At 44.7% G+C, this 20,362-nt stretch overlaps 1 protein-coding gene across 1 annotated transcript in view; it reads left to right on the forward strand.

Moving 5' to 3' along the window:
• TMEM106B (transmembrane protein 106B) overlaps positions 1–20,362 on the forward strand; it is a 913,836-nt gene that overhangs the window by 593,375 nt on the left and 300,099 nt on the right. Inside the window, exon 5 of the mRNA XM_044066752.1 lies at positions 14,159–14,299. Coding sequence (XP_043922687.1) covers positions 14,159–14,299 — 141 coding nt within the window. The remainder of the gene's footprint in view (positions 1–14,158; positions 14,300–20,362) is intronic.

Raw genomic sequence — 20,362 nt, forward strand, 5'->3', positions numbered from 1 at the left:
CCTTATAGCATCATGTAGACCTTTCTTATGCAGTATAGTTAGTTAACTTTTTTCAGTTAGGTTTTTCCTTTTAGCTAACAGCTCATATATTGACTGTCTTATTGCATTACTGTTTTGTTTTTGTGTAAATGGATAAAACTTTCAAAAAATGTTCTAAGTCTGGGTACAAGCTCTCACCTTAAGATGCAAACAACATATGCGTGGTTATGATGTTTGTTTTCCAATTGCATTGTACAGGTTATAGGTTACATTAAAGGTGGGAAAAGTTTTGAAATTATGTATTGTGATCTAATTTTTTATCACAGGTGGAGTACTACAGCACAGCATACTTGACGTGCTCAGGCTCCTTACTCGAGCCATATTGTGATTGTCCCTTTCTTGAGTATAATTGATACTGTTCATACTAAATACGGATGTAAAAATGTGTCATACCTCCCAACTATTTAGATATTAATTAACTGTAACATCTTTTTCTTTTGTACTGAGTACTAATTTTTTGTAACAACATTTTCAATATCCTTATAAGTCATGGGATCAGGACACTTGTTTTTGCTAGTTTGCAGTATCAAGGCTCTAAGCATCCTGTGTGCTCTTTCTGTTCCTCTAAGCTGTATTCGCACATGTCAAGAAAAATATCCTCCTTTTATTAGAAGCTGTTTTAACTCTCCCTCTCTAAGATAGCTTGACCTATCATCGGGTTCATTTAAAAGTTAACAAATGTTTGGACACTCCCTCTGTTCCCATCTAAAGATCCCAAGTATCAGAGCAACCTTGTGGGGGAAGAGAAATTTAGAGTCATAGTAAGGCAGTACACACCCTTTTCCTAATAATTTTATTATTACTTCGGTCATTTTATAGATCATCGTGTGCCTTATCTTTGCACCTGTGATTGCGACATTCTAAAGGAGTCTGAGAAAGCTGTTGGAGATGTTTAGCCTATCATAGTCTGTGCACAGTCTCTCTGCCCCCGTAGTGTGTTATTGTGACATTCTAAAGGAGTCTGAGAAAGCTGTGAGATGATTAGCCTATCATAGTCTGTGCACAGTCTCTCTGCCCCCCCCCCCCCCCCCCCCCCGTAGTGTGTTATTGTGACATTCTAAAGGAGTCTGCGAAAGCTGTTGGAGATGTTTAGCCTATCATAGTCTGTGCACAGTCTCTCTGTCCCCCGTAGTGTGTTATTGTGACATTCTAAAGGAGTCTGAGAAAGCTGTTGGAGATGTTTAGCCTATCATAGTCTCTGCCCCCCCCCCCCCAGTCTGCCTGCCTTTTTGTGAATGTTTGGGTCTTTCTTACATTACAACCCAGTCAATATAAAGGCAAAACAACCATGGGGGAGGAGAGGCATATGGACAATCCCAGTGAAGCCAAGAACACAAGACTCAATCCCAGTCCACCTCTGTGTTTTTTTGTCTACTCTCACTGTACCTTTTACATGTGAATATATGTTAAATCGTTAACCAGTTTTGTACAGAGCTTATCATAATATGACATATGAAGTTCAAGTGCTCATAAAGGTGCTGTTATCCTTGGTTAAGTGTAGGGAAAACTGTCTCTGTCCTTTCCAGGTGATATGTCTGTGTTCACTGTCTTGTACTATGGTTCCACCAATTGTTACAGTAACTAAGCCACTAATTTTCTGAGAAAATTCCTTCATTTCTTGTGTTTTGTCCTACATCCTTTGAAAGTAGAAAATGGCTTTGCCAGGAAGTTTTCTCTCTCTGAAGCTGGGTTATCTTTTGGTTTAGGTTGGTATTGATCAGAAGAGACTCTTGCTCCTTCACTACTGTGCAAGTCACTTCTTTTTTTCTACAGTTCTTCCAGTGCATTTTATGAGTCTTCTAATGATTTAGAGCCTAAGGGAAAGAACACTCTTAACATTGTTGACTAGGTAAGTGAAGGTGCATATCACACTTTGTAATGAATGACAAGCATTTCTTTTGAGTCTAGTCTGAACAGAGTAGTCATTGTGAGTAGACCCTCTGGTGTCTCCTACCTTTAGGATTGTGCCCCTTTTCCAAAGTTTTGAGAGACTATCCTCTTTAAGGTGGAAAGACTGAAACTTTTCTAAGGTCATGTGTGGTTGCCTTTTTGCATTTGTTCACAGGATGTATACCCGATATGCCCATTCGATTTTTATGTCATCCTTACAAGGTTAAACATTTCTGCATAATGTCTTTACAGTCATTTCCCTCTCCCATTTCTGGAAATGCTGTGAAACATAAAATCTGAAGTAGGAGATTCATTTGTCTGCAACCTGTGGGTTATGGATCTGATATCTGATATCGGATCCGAACCGGCATGGTTTATCCAGTTATGGATCCAAGCTCTTAGCTCCTCCCCTCACCCATAATGCCCTGCTCTCCCTACATGACCTCAGATCTAGTTTGCCACGCTAGTAACCAGTTGGATCTTCTTGAGCTCTTCAGCTAAGTGCTTTAAAAACTTTTAAAAAAAGCGTTAATTTGCTTTTTTGTAGTTAAATTTGTGTGATTGTGTTAGGTTTCCTTTAGTTTTTTGATAGTTTTGGGTTTAAATTTTTACATCTAAAATTTTATTTTAATTCCCTCCCCTCGCTGGTCGGAGTTTTGTTTGAGTGTGTTGTTTGGGGCCTTGTGTGTGTGCTAGGTTCACACTGTTTACTTGTCTTTCTTTAAAAAAAAAAAAAAAAAAAAAGACTTTAGTTATGTCAAAAGCCCCAAAGGCAATTTTTTCGAAGTGCTCCGAGTGTGGCCATAAGCTCTCCTCTGCTGATGGCCACACTTGGTGCGTTCGATGCCTTGGGGTTGAACACCTCACTTCTGGATGTTCCATTTGTGCAGGGTTCAACCCCAGGGCATTGAAGGAGCGGAGGTCGAAGCTGGTCCTGGCGGGACTTCTGCCCCCGGACTCGGCTTCGGCCTCCGCTCCCGTGGTGGGTACTGTTGCTACAGTTCCCTCCTCGCCTGCTCCCCCTCCTCCACCTGGGACTCAACCTCCTGCTGCTGGGTTGGAGGAGAAGGAGGCAAGAAAAAAGGACCGGAGAGAGAAGCACCACAAGCGGCGGGCCGAGACCTCCGTTTCGGCCCCACCAGCTAAGCGGGCTTCTCCTCCGGCCTCCTTGGCTGCTGGCTCTCCCCCGCCGCCTCGGCTCCGGTCCCCGGTCTGCTTTTCACCGGGGCCTGAGGAGGAGGAGACCCGATCTCCGTCGAGGCTATCGAGGCGGCACTCAAGGCCTACCTCGGTAGCCTCTTCGAGATCTACATATAGCCTTTCCGACGCCGATCTTGACTGGATGATGAGAAGGTTCATCCAGGCCCAGATGTAGATGAGAGTGCTCCTGCCTCTGGGGGGGAGCTCGAACCCATTTTTCAAGCCTATAACTCCTTCTCCGACCCGCTACCCGGGTTCAGAGCTGGGCAGCTTCGAAGCCGGGGGTGGGTCGGCTTCGATAGTACTAGGTACTTCGGATCCGACCCTGCCCTCGAGTGTTTTGGATCCGACCTCTCGGAGCCTGGCTCCGAGCTTCGGATCCGGGGGACTTAGTGTGCCTTTGGCGCCGTCTGTGTCAGAGCGCACTGGTCCCTCGGATCCGAGTGCCTCGGGGCCGGCTCCGATCCACTCTTCGGATCTGAGGGGGAGCCGACTTTCGGATCCTTTGGTCAAGGCTGGCTCCCCTTCGGCTTTTGATGTAGTGGAGAGGGCTCGGTTGAGGGTTTCCGGACCCCCGGCACTTGCTTCGGCTCCTTCCCGCGCTCCATCTGCACTGGGTCAGGCTTCCACCATCCGGCCACTGGGACAGCCCACTTCAATGCTCCAAGCTGTTCCATTGGAACAAGACACTGCTTGCGAGGGCTCCTCGGACAGCCCCCCCGAGGAAGCACCTCGCAAGCATATGTGTAAAAGGAGGCACATAGACACCCCCGAGTCTTTAACTGAAGACACGGATTTGGAGGAAGGGGAAGGCTCCCCAAGATCACCCCCCCGAGGATGTCTCCTTTGGAGACATCATGGAAATGCTTTGCATAAGGGGTGGGTGGTCTGCCCCTAAGTCTTACTCGGATGAGTCCGTGTTCTTGGAGGCATTCGAAGCGGGCCCGTCTACCTCTTGGGTGTCCCCTCCTGCCGACCCCCTGGTGGACCTTTTTACCACCAGGGCGTGGAAGGAACCGAACACCGTGGAGCCAATCCACAAAAGGCCAGACAGAATCCTTAGCCCCCCTGCAGACAGTGCCCACTGGAGTAAGGGGCCTCCTGTAGATGCCATGTTGACGGCAGCAGCCACCAAGAGGGAACTCGCCCAGGAGAGTCCCTCAGTCCATCCTCCGAGCAAGGAGTCTCGGATGATGGACCGCTTGGGGAAGCGAATGTTTAGTTCAGCGACCTTCTCGGTGAGGGCGCTCAACTATCTGGCACATGTTATCAGGATGCAGCGCAATCTTATTAAAGAATACGCTGCATCCCCCCCCAGAGTCCATGTCGGAGGAGGAGGACAAACTTTTGCACTCCACCCGTATGGCCACTATTCGGTCCGTGACGAATACCTCTATGTGGTTGCTGTCCCATGCTACTGAGGGAGCCGCTAGAGCTGCAGGAGTAGGCCTAGTCACTAGACGCCAGGCCTGGCTCCGCCATTGCGATTTCACGGAGCCCTTCAAGGTGTCCTTCGCGAATGCCCCCTTTGATGGTTCTGCCCTTTTTGGCAAGATGGTTCGCGACACCTTGACCCAGAGTGAGAAGGACGGGAAGACCCTGTCTGCCGTCAGAATCTGCTTCTCTGTGCCCCAGAGGTCCTACTCTAGGAATCAAAAGGGCCAGAAGAAGATGTGGTTCCGGAAGTCGCAGCAATCCCAACCCGCTCCGGACAACCAGTCCTTCCGTGGCAGAGGAGGACAGGGAGGACGCCACCCCAGGGGCAGAGGGGCTCCCAGGAATTTCGGGTCCAGAGAACCTTTCTCTGAACGGCCCGCACAGCAGCCCTGAGGGGTTGCCCGACTGCTCCACTCTGGAGGCAGTCGGGGGACGTTTTTTGGAGCACCTAGCGGCATGGGAGGCCATAACATCAGACCGGTGGGTCCTCCGCATTATATCCAGAGGATACAAGATCCCCTTTCATCACATTCCAAAACTAAAATCCCTCCCCGACGTTCCACCCGGTCAGTGGGAGGCCGCTTCAGCAGAAATTGGCCATCTGCTGGGGAAAAGAGCCATCCAGCCCGTCCCCCCAGACCAGATCGGATCAGGGTTCTACTCCAGGTTCTTTTTAGTGCCAAAAAGGACGGAGGACCAAAGACCAATTTTAGACCTGTCCCTGTTAAACCTGGCAGTTCCCAAGGAGAAGTTCCGGATGGTCACTTTGCAATCTATCCTCCCCCTTCTGGGAGTGAATCACTGGATGTGCTCTATAGACCTCAAGGATGCGTACTACCACGTACTGATGGACAGGCGTTCCAGGAGGTTTCTTCGCTTCCGGCTGGGAGCCAGTCACTACCAGTTCAGGGTCCTTCCCTTTGGTCTCACCACAGCCCCCAGGGTGTTCACCAAAGTATTAGCAGTGGTTGCGGCCCACCTGAGGCTTCAGGGGGTGCAGGTCTTTCCGTACCTGGACAACTGGCTTCTTACCGCCCCAACAAGGCATCTACTATCCTTGGCGCGAGACTCCTTTCTTCATCTAACTCCCCGCCTGGGCATCACGATAAACGTAGCAAAATCCAACCTGGCCCCTACTCAGTTGATAGATTTTATAGGTGCCAGGTTAGACACGAGGGAGTTAAGAGCCTTCCTCACAGCCGACAGAGTTCAGAATTTGCGACTCCACGTGCGGGCCATCCTCCACTCCAGCTCAGTTCTGGCGGAATTGGTCCTGAGGGCTCTAGGGTCCATGGCAGCAGCGATATCTCTTTTTCCACTCGCCAGGTTCAACATGCGGGTCCTTCAGTGGACACTTCAAGTTCAGTGGTCTTACCTTGCTCTACCTCTGCATCATCCCATTGTGATCAGCAAGGCTTGCAAGCGGTCTCTCTTGTGGTGACTCCATTCACAGGATCTCCACGGAGGCCGCCCCTTTTGTGCTTCTCCCCCTCTCGCCACGGTGACCAGGGACACCTCCCGCCTCGGGTCGGGGGGGCATTTTGCATGCCGGATGGTCCAAGGCACGTGGAACGACTCAGAGACCTCCCTGCATATCAGTGTTCTAGAGATGAGAGCAGTGCTCTTGGCGTTGCGCGCACTTCAGGCCTTTCTTCCCCTGGGAACAATTGCGATTCAGTCAGACAACATGTCGGTGGTCTGGTACATCAACAAACAGAGGGGAACCAGGTCTTATCCTTTATGTCGAGAAGCCATGAGAGTGTGGGAATGGGCGATCTCCACCAACCGCTTTCTCATCGCAACGCATATTCCGGGTCGGTCCAACATCCTTGCGGACAAGCTCAGTCGCACCATTCTCTCCCCGTACGAGTGGTCTCTCAATGCTCAAGTAGCGAAACTCCTTGTTGCAATCTTTTTGCGTCTCCCTTAAACACCAAGTGCGACAGTTTTTTCGCTCTAATCCCTCCTCCAGGGGATTCCCCGAGAGACGCTCTGGTGCATGCTTGGCCTCCCGGTCTTCTTTATGCTTACCCCCCTTTACCCCTGATGCTCCAGGTTCTTCAGAAAGCCTCTCGGTTGGGGTGCAGAATGATCCTCATTGCCCCATTCTGGCCTCGACAGATCTGGTTCCCTTACCTAAGGTCTCACTCTGTGAATCCACCTTGGATTCTAGATCCCATCCCGGATCTGATATCACACCCATCGAACCTACCAACTCCGAATCTGGACAACCTGAAGCTAACCGCTTGGCTGCTCCAGTTCCCCTCCTAATTAGGACTCCCGGTATCTCATCCCCCGTTAAGGCCATCCTGGTAGCGGCTCATAAACCATCTACCAGAAGAGTTTACCGCATTGAGAACCAACAGTAATTGGTTGAGGAAAGAAACAGCTAATTCGAATGGCAAATAGCAGTTAACGTCGTCACCAACAGTGTTCACCAACAATGTTCAATGTAGAATAAACAACTCTCACAAGCAGCAATAGCGTAATAAACAACTCTCACAATTTCCAAAGTCTCCTTGTCACGCTGGATTTCGCAGTGTATTCTTTTAGCTTACCAAGCTTCTGGAGGCCCGCACCGGAGGGAGTCCATGCCCATTCGACCCGGTCAGTTTCTACCTCAGCGGCCTTTAGAGCTAGTATTCCTCTGGATGACATTTGTTCAGCAGCCACTTGGGCTTCATCTCATACCTTTATCTCTCATTACAAGCTGGATATCACATCTAGAGGTAGAGCATCCTTTGGCTCCGTGGTGCTCCAGAATATCCTTCCATGACGGCCGCCCAAGATTCAGGTAGCTGGGGATTCTGTCCCACAGGTTGCAGACAAATGAATCTCCTACTTCAGATTTAGAAGTTATGTACTTACCATAACGTTCCATCTGAGTAGGTGGATTCATTTGTCTGCAACCATCCCGCCCTCCTATCCCCCTGGCCTTGTCAGTTTCCTGCATATTATGTATTACCCTTTCTAGGGTATTTTGATTCAGGGCAAACTCGATCTGAGGTCATGTAGGGAGAGCAGGGCATTATGGGTGAGGGGAGGAGCTAAGAGCTCGGATCCATAGCTGGGTAAACCATGCTGGTTCGGATCCGATATCGGATCCATAACCCACAGGTTGCAGACAATGAATCCACCTACTCAGATGGAACGTTATGGTAAGTACATAACTTCTAAATGTTTCACAGTTGCAATCATCACACTTAGGTTATCCTGCCAGGGGTAGCCCTCAGTCGGCCCGAATACCAGAGGCTTAGTATTTCTATGTCTGTTGCTGTTACTCCAGGACTGACGTTAGGTTGTTAGTGGTATAAAATCAGGCAGCCGACGTCATTACATCAGTTTTTCTTGCCAAGGAGCCCGAAGCAGAAGCAGTTTGCACAAGTGCTGGTTGGCCACTACCTGAGCTTCGTTTCCGAATTGAAGTTGAAGTCTTCTAAAGCTAAGTACCCCATTGGGGATCCTGTTTTCTTGCTCTGACCGATGTCAGGAAAAAGTTAATAATTGTGTCACCTGTGGAAAGCAAGTACCACACAGAGACTTCCATTCTTACTGCATCACCTGTTTAGGCCCTGACCATGACGTACCTCGCTGTCGCTTTTGTGCTTTGTTCAACACCAGAACTATACGTCATCGAGCCCTTATTGTAGCTAAATATTTTCAGTCTCTGTCCCCTTACTCTGATATGGCTTTGGTAAGCCATCCGACTGCCGATCTTCAGGAAAAAATATAAGGATAAAGACAGAGACAGACCGCACAGGTCCAAAACTGCCAAAAACACTTCTGTTAAGCTAGTCGTCAGTTTTCCAGTCTTCAGTGAGGCGCTTTCGCAGCCCCTGATGCCCGCTTCTGTGATTTCGCAGGCTGCTACCGAGACCTGTTCAGAGTCTGGTATGCCGTGAGACTCTTCTTTGACTAAGGATCCTACAGCTTCCGAGGAAGTTCTTCTCACTACCGATACTCGACACAAACCGACGACTTCTTTCGCGTCTTCAGTTCTTTCTAAAACTACATTGTTTCTAAGGCCCAGGTTGCGAACTATGCCTAAAAAAACTATGACCCAAGCTCATGCACCTGCTTCCATGCTCCAAACTCAAATGCTTAAAATGGTGGTAGACCTTATCACGCTTATTAGGGGAAGCCAACCTACCCCTTCCAAAAGAAAAAGAGACTTGTCCGATGACTCTGCGGTTTCTGAATATGAAGACATGCAACCCTTATTTGCTTATGAGAATTCAGATGCAGAGGAATCCATTCCTTCTGCCTCTCCTCCAGAGGATTTTTCATCTGGTGAAACCCTATATACTTTAAGGGAGCATTACCAATGGGAATGTCAGGACTATCCTCAGTCCAAAAAGAGACTCAGGGAATTCTTAGATTTGCCACAGTACAGACCTTTAGCCATTCCTCCTGTCTTGGATGTTGTGGATGATGTCTTTATGGAATCCAGTTTGACTCCTGACACCCTTCCTCCTGTTCCCAGAAAACCTGACCGGTATTAGAGACCCTGACTCTCATAAATTATTTTTCAAAAATCCTACTGCTGACCCAGAGGTCATCTCCCAAGGACCTAAAGGAATTAAAGCAACCACAGCTAAGAATCCCACCCCCTCAGACAGGGATTCCCGAGCTTTAGACAGATGGGGTAGAAAAAGTATACATCTCTGCAACTCTTGCCATTAGAGCGCTAAATTGTCAGTTCCACTTGCTGAAATACCAGCAACATACCATGTAACTCCTCAAACAAAAAAAATATCTACCTTTCCTGCTTGTGCAGAAAATAAAGAATTACAAGAGCTTATGCACTCTGCAAGCTAAGTTACTAAACACACCTTGCAATGCGGCTTTGATGCCGTAGAAGCATCTTTCAGGGCAGCAGTCACTGGTTCTGTACTTAGAAGGCATTCTTGGCTTAAGGAACAGACCATGCCAGATCAAAACTATTGGACGCACCACTGAATAAGGACTATTTGTTTGGCACCAAGGCAGAAGAGGTCTTAAAAAAAGATGGAAGAAAAAGCTAAATCTATGCAGACAGTTAAAGACTTCTTACAGGTCCAGCCTTCAAGGTTCAGTAGGCATTGCCCATCCAAGCACTGGTCCTTTCCGGCCCCTTCCAGGCCAGCTCAGCCAAGATCTAGGGGAAGCAGACCCCCCCAAGCCAGCAGTCCCAGGGAATGCAGAGATCTAAGCAATGGAGTTCCTCCACTTTAAAAACAGGGAGCGCTAAGCCACCCCTTTATGGAAAGAACTTCAAATGACTTTACACCTCCACCCCTTACCTATGCCCCTGCTTGTGCCCCTAGGAGGAAAACTATCCTTCCATGCAAACAGCTGGGACTCTATAATCCAACGACCGATGGGTCCTCAACATAGTGTCCCAGGGATACAAATTTTATTTCCTGCCAACCCCAAAAGAGTTCCCAGATCTTTCTCCAAACCAGTGGGCTGAGGCCAAAAAACAAGTCCATTCCCTGCTCTCCATGAGGGCAATGCAGCCTGTTACTGCAGACCAGATAGGCCAAGGTTTTTATTCCAGGCTTTTCCTGGTACCCAGAAAATGCTAGCTGTTCAGCACGCTCTGACAGCTTTCAGATCCTTACTCTCCCCGAGGCTTCTAGTGATCAAAACAGACAACACCACAGTGATGTGGTATATCAACAAGCAGGGAGGAACTCACTCTTATCCTCTCTGCAGGCTCACCATGACCCTTTGGCACATGGCTTCAGCCATGCAAATACACCTGCTAGCACAATTCCTGCCAGGCTCCATAAACTCTCTGGCAGACAACTTAAGCAGAAACCTGCTAGACCCACACGAGTGGCAGCTAGACCACAGAACCTTCAACCTTGTAACCCAGAAATGGGGCACCCCGAAGATGGACCACTTTGCCTCCCACAACAATCACCAGCTCAGCAAATTCTGCATAAGGGAACCTCACAGCAAGGCCTGGAAAGTGGATGCTCTATCCTTCCAATGGGTAAACCTCTTGATCTGTGCATTCCCCTCTCTACCACTAATTTCAAGGGTACTGCTCAAAATAAGGGAGGAAAAGCCAAGGGCAGTCGTGATTGCCCCAGACTGGCCATGCCGCACTTGGTACCCACTGCTGCGCAGCCTGTCACCCCTGCCACCATGGCACCTACCTGAGGTCCCAACTCTCCTGACTCAGAAGAATGGAGAATTCATGCATCCACAATTGTAGACCCTGAACCTGGCAGCCTGGCTTATACCCTGACCTCTCCTCCAGCTGCCAGCCTAAGCAAACAAGTCCTGGGTGTTATACATGAGGCCAGATCCCCCAGCACTAGAAAATCCTATGCTGACAAGTGGAAAAGGTTTTGCACCTGGATCCAGGCTAAAGGAGCTGAAACAGCACAGCCCTCCCTACCTCTCATTCTGGATTACCTAGCAGACCTTCTACACAGGAGCCTATCCTTCTCTTCTATTAAAATTCATGCCTCTGCCATCTCTGCTCATTACAGCACAGAGACACCTCTCTTCTCACACCCTCTCATTAAACAGTTCCTAAAAGGGGCTGACAATTTAAGGTCACCCAGAAGAGCTCCTACCCCAGCTTGGGACCTTAATTTTGTGTTGGAAAAGTTCATCCCACCCCCCTTTGAGCCTGCAGCTTCAGCAGAGTTAAAATTCATCTCTTGGAAAACAACCTTGCTTCTGGCCATCACTTTAGCTAGAAGAGTTTCAGAGCTACAAGCACTCGTGGCTGTAGAACCCTTCATTATTTTCCCTGCTGACAGAGTCTCCCCTCAGGACTAACCCAACTTTCATGCCTAAAGCGGTGGCCAGTGTGGCTCTCAACCAATCAATTAATTTGCCCACCTTTTTCCCTAACCCACAAAACAAGGGGAAAGAATTCTGCAGTATCTAGATGTGCACAGACAGCTCAGATTCTACCTGGATAGGACTAAATATTTTAGGAAAACTGAACAATTGCTTGTCACCTTTGCAGCAGGGGCAGAGGGCAAGGCCATATCCAAACAAACAATATCCAAATGGATAGCATACTGCATCCATTTCTGCTACAAACACCATGGGAAACCACCCCCTAAGGGGGTCAGGACGCATTCCACCTGGGCAACCTCCACCTCTGCAGCTTTTCTCAGAGGACTCCCACCAGGGACATACTGGAGGCTGCAACATGGACTTCTGTTAATACCTTCACCAAGCATTACCACCTACCTATCTTCTCCAAATCCAGGGCAGATTTTGCAACTGCAGTCTTGCAGGGCATCCTAGCCAGGCCCCAGTCTTCTTGACTGCTTCCACCCTTTTCTTCAGCTTTGGGAATCAACCCAAGTGGGATGACTGCAACAGTGAAACACGAAGAACATAGTGCAGTTGTGTACACTTACCATAAATGTAGATGTTCGAGTGTATTCACTGTTGCAGTCCTGGTTTCCCACCCTCCATCCCCATTGTTTCTCTCTCTTTTCCTCACTCTTTACAGGGAATTTTTGGTATTTACTTTCTACTGGTGGTGTTCTTCCACCATGACCTAGCTCCCTATTTGGGGGCTCCTGACAGTTGGGGCAAGAAAAATTGATGTAATGGTGTCGGCTGCATGATTTTATACCACTGACAACCTGACATCAGTCCTGGAGCGACAGCAACCGACGCAGAAATACTAAGCCTCTAGTATTCGGGCTGACTGAGGGCTACCCCTGGCAGGATAACCCAAGTTTGATGACTGCAACAGTGAATACACTCGAACATCTACATTTATGGTAAGTGTACACAATTGTACTTTCTTCTTCTCCTTTGCTCTCTCCTATGTTTGGCTTCTTCCTCCAAGAAATTCTCTTGCAATGTTTTCACCAGAGCCTTCCTTTCTGATATTTCTCCTTGGTGCTTGCTTATGGTGTCTTCTACCTCCTGCATTTTTTATTATTGGTTGTGAAGTAATGGGGGATACCAAGGATTTTGAAATTTGCAGCATGCTTTTGATTTATCTTTCACTTAGAAATGTCAAAGCTAGTTCATTTGAATCAGCCATGCTAAGTGTAAGATCCTCTCATTATGCCATGCTATTCAGGTTGACTTCTCTCATACTGGAATCTGTTATTTATTTTTTTTCTTTTTTGTACAGTTTCTCCTTGAAGTTATTCTCTTGGAAAACATGTATTTCTCAAGTTCAGAGTTTTAATAATTCGGCAAAGTGGCCAGTTATCATCAGTACTTTTTTAAATTCCAGGTTCTGAGAATGTCTGATAGAAGTCTCTCTGGAGGAACCCATTTTTGTCTTTCTCAAGGACCAGCTGTCCCTTTACATGGGCCCATATTTCTTCTACAAAGTAGTGTGAGAGCTGTCCTTAATCCCTTCCATTTCTTTTACTGTTTTTTGATAAGATTCTAGGTAGAAGATTGTTTGCCTTTGATTTGCATTGGCTATCCAATTGTTATGTAAAGTGGGCATTTGTGTTAAGGAAGGCAGACCAGTTGGTTACTGGCATGTTATTTGTCAAATAAAGAGGGTGTTTGATTTCAGTAAGGCTGGACATTTGTTTGCCGTTTTTGCACTGGACAAGAAGCTTGAGGTGTTGAAGCAAGCCGTACCAAGATTGATAGTGTCTTTTGCCACTAAGCAGCTAACCACCCATTGGGCAATACCATCATAGACCTCTGTACGGTAATGTGACTGTGCCCACTAGCTCTTTAGGGAATGTCTGTAATGGACATGTGTGTGTTTGATTTTTGTTTAAACCTTCACTAGTCCTCACTGCTTGTACTGTGATTCCAGGAAACTAGCCTCATGACACATTGATACTTCAGGAAATTAGCATCTGAGCCTTTGTGTTTTGGCCTTTCTGTGTGCTGCTTGAGATTGTTAGCAACAGCTGCTCACTGCAGCGGTCCTCTGAATTCATATGTAACATAATCACGTATCTGCTAACACATGAGAAGGCTGTCAGAGAGCACCTATTGTCTTCCCAGTATCCCCTGTGTTTGGACATCCTCTTGATCTGGATCTGTGGAACGAGTTCACAGTGTATATATAAATATTTAAATGTGGGTATTTTTTGTGTTTTTCAGGTTGTGCTTACTCATTGCCTTGGTAAGGGAGCCACAGTGGAGGCACAATGGATGATTTCTCTCTTCCAAGCTTGGCCCATGGTGTTATGACATGTGCCAGCAGAGGAGTGTTTGCCTCTGAGCATTGGTGCTAGAGAATTTCAGAATTGCGGAAGTTGGGTATATCAGAAGAGGAGATCCTAGCAACTGACCATTGCAGACTGCTTTTTTTGCAGATAGGCTGATGAGCTTTGTGTATGCATGTCATCTCCTACTGCTGCACTGCTCCCTCGCACCTGAAGATCTTCTGTTATGATAAATGTCTGATTCTGGGGTGTCCTTTCTGACTTTACCACCTGTCACATGGGTCCATCAAAGTTTACTATTATGATGTGTGTGTGTGTGTGTGTGTGTGTGTGTGTGTGTGTGTGTGTGTGTGTGTGTGTGTGTGTACATCTCTGTATCTCTGTCTCTCTCTGCTCTGAAACAGATCTGTTGCTTTTTTTTTATTTTTTTTTTATTATTGTTTAGAGCATAATCCATATGTCTTTTTTTCCAGAGTACCCTGAATATAACAAACAACAACTACTACTCTATCGCATTAGAAAAAATAAATGCACAAGTCCAATTTTCAAAAACTGTCATTGGCAAAGCACGATTAAACAATTCAACTCATATTGGAGGACTGGATATGAAACAGGTAATTCATTAATGCTGACACATAAGTAATGGTTGGTTCTCTTTATTAAATGGTATTAATAAGTGGAGATTGCTCAGGATTTTCATCAAAAATGCATTGCTCATAAGGAAGTGGACTCTTCAGAGAGCTGTCTTCTGTGCTTTAAAATTATTTTTTAAATAATGCATTATCACTTGCACTGGATAGTGTTTGCTTAATTTTGTTTGAATTGTGAATATGTTGAGCTGCCTTTGTTTTATTGCTTAGAGCAAGTTGCACTGTGTACCTTAGACCTTACTTTTTAATAAATTTGAACCCATGTAAACTGATTCTGTTTGAAGAATTAGATGAAAAAGCTTGGCATGTCTGCATCTGACTTATCCTAACATATGATGAATACTGCTTTTGTCATTCCTTTTTGCTTTTTGGGGTAGTTTTGTTATTGGCTGTCTTCATAGGAGCTGTTTTGCCTTCTGTGCTACAGAGGAACATTTGATCACTGCCGCAGTAACCTATGTTGATTGGGTTATGTCCTGCCAGCTTCAGGGTACCTTTCACACTCACAAGCTGTTGGCTGGCTCAAGCTGAGCTGGCTCAAACTTAGATTTGGGCACCAAACCCTTTAGAGCTTTCTTGCTGCCAGAGGGAGTGCTCCTCTGCAGATATATATATATATATATATATATATATATATATATATATATATATATATATATATGCATTTGAAGACTTAATGGTCGGCTAACACTGTTCCACTGCCAGGCAATAAATTTTGTGTGGTAAAAAAAAACTTCTCTTTATTTTATTTTTTGTGACAGAAATCTTAAAAAAAATGGTTAGGAAAAGTGTTTTTATTGACTGTCATGAGTTTTGTTCACTTTTAAGTAGTAGCATTACTTTTTGACCTTTCTGGTTAAAAAAAGCTGTTGAACCTTATTTAAATCTAAATGTTCTGTGTAGAAACTGGTGTTATTTTACTTTTTGGGACTGGCTAAGTGTTTAAAATGCTTTTTACTGTGTTGTTTTAGGGAAAAAGTTACTTTTTTATAACTTACTTGTTCCTATTGTTGCTACCTTTTTTGGCTTGGCCATGGGACAACCTACCAGTTCCTCAGTTGTACCTTCTTCCAGCCACAAAAAAAAAAAGATTGTTAAGCAGCCTTTACTACCACATAGACTGATATTGTATCTTAGCACAGGAGGGAGACTCTGCTGTGGCCAAAGTTGGATCCATGAACCACTTATCTTTTTCTTAGGTCTTGCTGGTGTAGTCCATGGAGCCACCATGGGCCGGGGTTTAGACATGCCATCTTCTTCGGGTGTTGGTGTGCCCTTGTCTGGCAGGGGTGAGACACTCTTGCTGGTCCTGGGAGAAGGGGCATGGAATTCCTCCTGTTTAGTCAGAATGAATTACGTACCCCTAGGGAAGTTTTGCCTGGCAAAAAGGAATTTCTGAACATGCAGATCCCTAACAAAAAGAAGCAAAAAATTAGATACATGCCTTCCCCTGCTTCAGCTCACAGGATAGGAGTAGCTTATATGGCTCATGTTAGGGTTTAAGTCAGGCTGTTGACACTTCCAATTCAGTTGTTTTTGGCAAAATAAATAGGGATTCTTCATTTTCTGGAGATTCAAGATTTTGAACCACAAAATGATTGTGAATGGACTTCTCCTGTTTTTTTTTTCTTTTTAGGTTTCTGACTCAGATTCTGAGGAGAGTGTGACTTTTGCCAGTCTCTTTGAAGTCTCATTTTTGGAAACATCTTCAGAACGAATCTGTTGTGGTACTAAGAATATAATGACATCCCAGTGTCTCTGAAGAAGTGTTATGATTTACTGCAGATAGATTTTCCTGAACATAACTTAAGTTCCTCCTTTTCTTCTAGCATTTGAGGATATTTTTGTGACAACCTACAATGTGCAACATCCCTGACTGCCAGCCTGCTGTCTCAACGAAAGCAGATGAATTGCATAAAGTTGCATGTCTTTATACAATAATCCCATAACAAATCCAGCAATTATTTCCCTGGTGAACTCAGCCATTGGTAAACATCTGGTTAATGCCAATCCCTCCCCTTCTGACAAGAATGAGAAAGCTTTTGATATATTTGGACAAAAAGAATATCCTTGTTTCATACTTGTCTGTTGAATGTCAGACTCATATGTAAAAGTTTATTTTTGCTTCTTTTGAGAATACGAGGAATATTGTAGCACTGTTCCTCTTTCGAGAAAGCATCTTTGTATAACATATTTGCTTCTGTGCCTCAAATGGCTTACCCGCTGTTTAAAATGTGTTTATGATTTAATTGATGTCACTTCCAGGGCTGTTATGACTGTAACTGTTATGAGGTTTGCTTGGTTGCTTACTGAAAACCTTTCTGAGGATGCCAAAGCTGAAATTTTGAGTTCTACTTTAGACAGTTTTTGGACATTCTTCTGCAGAGGTATTTAAAAAGTATAATGAAAAGAGGTAGTCTGATTCAAGTAATCTCTCAGATTTTTTGCCTTCCTTCTCCAAGTTTGTCAAGTTGTTTAATGCTATCTCTTAAACCTTTTTCAAAAAAAAAAAAGAAAAGAAAAGTAAACACAGCGGACTTCTGCTAAGCAAATGTTTGGAAAACAAAGGCAAGAAGGTTCCAAAAAGAAAGGGCAATCAAATAGGTGAGAAAGGCAATCTACAAGACTCCCCTGCCTGGCAAACCTGTAATTCTTCCAGCAAGTTTGAACCTTCATTTCTGTTTTTGACAACACTTACTTTCAGACAGATGGATTCTGAAAAAGTACTTCATCAAGGTTACAGATGGTTTAAGTCTCCCCTTCCTTTTCAGGGTTACAGATGGTTTAAGCCTCCCCCCTCCTTTTCAAGGAACTCACCCCTCATCTGCATCACCAAACTCCTCTTTATCTTCTGTCAGTAAACATGTTTTCTCAAGGGGGAGGTAGAAATATTCCCTCCTCCTCAGCAAGGAGAATTTTTTTTTTTAATGTAAGAACATTTCTAGTGCCAAAGAAATAAAATGTGTGTAGACCAGTTCTGGGTCCTGTTTTTCTAAACTTGTTTATGCTAGTGCCCACGTTGAAAATGTTATCACTTCACAACTTGTTAACACTCATTCCCATTTAAATTTTTGGGTGACCCTAGGTTTAAAAGATTTCTGTTATCACATTCTTATAGATCTAGATTTCAAACTTCTTTTTTAAATACTTTTATTAAATTATCAATTAAGACATAGACAAACATACATTAACATTTAAACAGACTGTACAGCACATATATTTTCTTTGCTAGTTTCATCAGTCTAGTATTACAAAAATTGTTGAATTCCTGCCTTGTCTTAAACCTCACTCCTCCCCTGAACATTATTATGTACGTATTGTTCTCACAATTTTCATTTACTTCTATGTACTTTGCACCTTTCTTTTCCTTTTCTAAAGATCCCTCTTCCAGTTCTTTTTTTCATGTTCAATAGCTGAAATACAGTTGGTGTAGATTTTGATTTCCATTTTATAGTAATTGCTTTTCTGTCTGTCAGCAGAATTAAACGTAATAAGGCCTTACTCTGTCTGGGCAGTTTGAATCCAGTATGCCCGACTGAAAGAACTCCAGCTCTATTCAGTCGCTTACCGCTTGCTCAGAGGTGACCTTTGCCTAACATACAAGGCCATGTCAAACCCAGATTTGATGAATATACTTCACCTCAAAAAATCTAGATCCATCAGAGCCACAAGGGCGGGAGACTTAAACCTCGACACGGCTATTAATAGGACGTGCTGGAGGGATAGATTCATCACCCAAAGACTCCCTATGCTGTGGAACAAAATCCCAGTACATGTGAGGCAGAGCACCTCGCTGGCCTTGTTCAAGAGAAATCTTGACCAATGGATGGGAGATCGCAGATATACCCTAGGGATTACCTCAGTGTCACTGCTCGACAAAGGCACAGCAAAATAATGGGTATAGTTCCCCATACTAAAGGGGTGGCGTAAGCCACAAAATGATGGGCTAGGCTTGTAAATGCCCTCGGGCAGATAGCCTAGTATGAACCTATGAACCTATAAGTGTATCATTTCCTTAGCCATTTGCTCACCCAGTATTTCATAGTACTGTGCAGGGAATTTTTTAAATCTGCCAACTTGTTGCACCTCCAAAACATATGTTCCTAGTTACCTCTTTCTTCTCTATCACACTTCCAACATTTGCAGTCTGCCTGGGAAAAATTCTTTGAAGTCTGCTTGCGATATAAAAATACTTGTGCAAACACTTTTAAGCAAGGATCCTAAACCTTCTAAACTTGGCAGCATACTTGAGAGCCATACATATTTCGTCCCATTGCTTTCTTGTAAATTGCTTTTCCAGTCTTTTCAAACCTCTTCTGATTAATTGATTCTTATGGTTATCATGCAATGTTTTATATGCCGTACTAAGTATCCCTTTTTTTTTACAGCTGCATCAGTTTTGCATTGAACTAAAAATTCTACCAGAGTAGGTCTTTCACTTAAAATTCATCCTGTCTTTCTCTTTGCCTGTACTCCGAGATCAAGCCGTGGCAGGGAAGGCTGTCTCAAGCCTGCAGTCCAAATGACAACTTGGCCTCATCCCACTCTGTTATCTTTCCTGCTTAAGTTATTTGCTCACAGTATCTTGGTTCCCTTGCCAGGTTTCTCCTGTAAAGTCCAATCCCTATTGCCTATTTTCTGTACCCATCTTGTGGTCATCCATACTGGCAACATCTCCCTTCTCCATTCTCCTATTAGCTTAATTCTTAGAATACTTTCTGCTGCTTTATGAATATAATATTCTGTATAGTTATTCTCCTTAAGGATCTTCTTCCAAAATCCCAGTCTGTCTGTATTTCTTGAACTTCCCCTTTGTTCATCATCATCCCTTTCTGCCTTGAATTATAACCTTCTGCTTGTGTTATGTATATGGGCCTTAACTGTGTAGTTCTAAAATATCCCTTCAAATCATGTAAACCTAAACCACCTTGTTCTGTTGTAAGAGTCAACATAACTCACTTAACTCTTGCCCTATTTCCTTCCCAGATAAATTCCTTCAGTTCTTTATTAATTATTGTCCACAACTTCTCCCTCGGTTAATAAAAGTATGCGTGACTCATATACAAGACTAGAGGGGCTAAAAACATATCTGATGATATCCTTTTCATTCTTCCTCAATGTATGGGCTCAGATTCGAGTTGGCCACTTATTTCAGACTGAGGATGTAGCTCTCAAACTCCTCCCTGTACCCATAATGCTCTGCTGTATCCCCAGAGCCCCAGATTTCATTTGCCGTCTTTGAACAGACACAAATTTCCGTAGCTCTCAACCAGTTTTTGGATTCTTGTGAGTAGTAGCAAAACTTTCTTAATTTTCCTTCCTTTTTCAAGTTTCTCACTGGTGTTAAGTTTTTGCCTTTCCTACTATTTTAACAGTACTCTTTAATACCATTGTTGGTATCCCCTTTTTACCCATATTATTAGGGTATTTTCTTTTAAAAAAAAAGTTTTGCTGATATTCCTAGCTGTTGCTATATTATTTTTGTTGTTTTATTGCTGTGGGTATTTTTTTTGCCACCATGTCAGAGAAGCCCACACGGTTTAAAAGGTACACTTCTTGTGGGCATAAAATTCTGAATTCGGATGCCCACAGGAAGGTGAACATCTTGACACCAACTGTAAAATTTGTTCCACCTTTAATCCCAGGGCCTTGGTGATTGGAACAATAAGCTCATTTTGAGAGGACTTCTGCCATCCTCTTCTACTTCAGGGGCTCAAACCCCCTCTAAACATTGTAAGTCAACTCACCTGTAGCACAGGAAGCGGTCCCTTCCAAAGTCCTCCAGGTCTTCTTCAGTGCCTCCTACTACAAAATCTATAAAAAGACATTGGATTCTACGCTTTCAGATCCTAAGTCCCTACCATCAGATTTGAAGTCTTTGGATCCTAAACCGTCTACTTCTATCGCCACAGTAAGTCCAACTACTGTACCCTCAGATCCTAAACAGGGTTTTGTGTACAGGAATACTACTCCTGAATATTCAGTAAAACCTGTTTTTCCTACCCTGCCTTTGAGTTGCTTCAGGCA

Source organism: Protopterus annectens, chromosome 3.part1 (assembly GCF_019279795.1).
Source record: "Protopterus annectens isolate FY-2018-M chromosome 3.part1, PAN1.0, whole genome shotgun sequence".
Classification (NCBI taxonomy): domain Eukaryota; kingdom Metazoa; phylum Chordata; order Ceratodontiformes; family Protopteridae; genus Protopterus; species Protopterus annectens.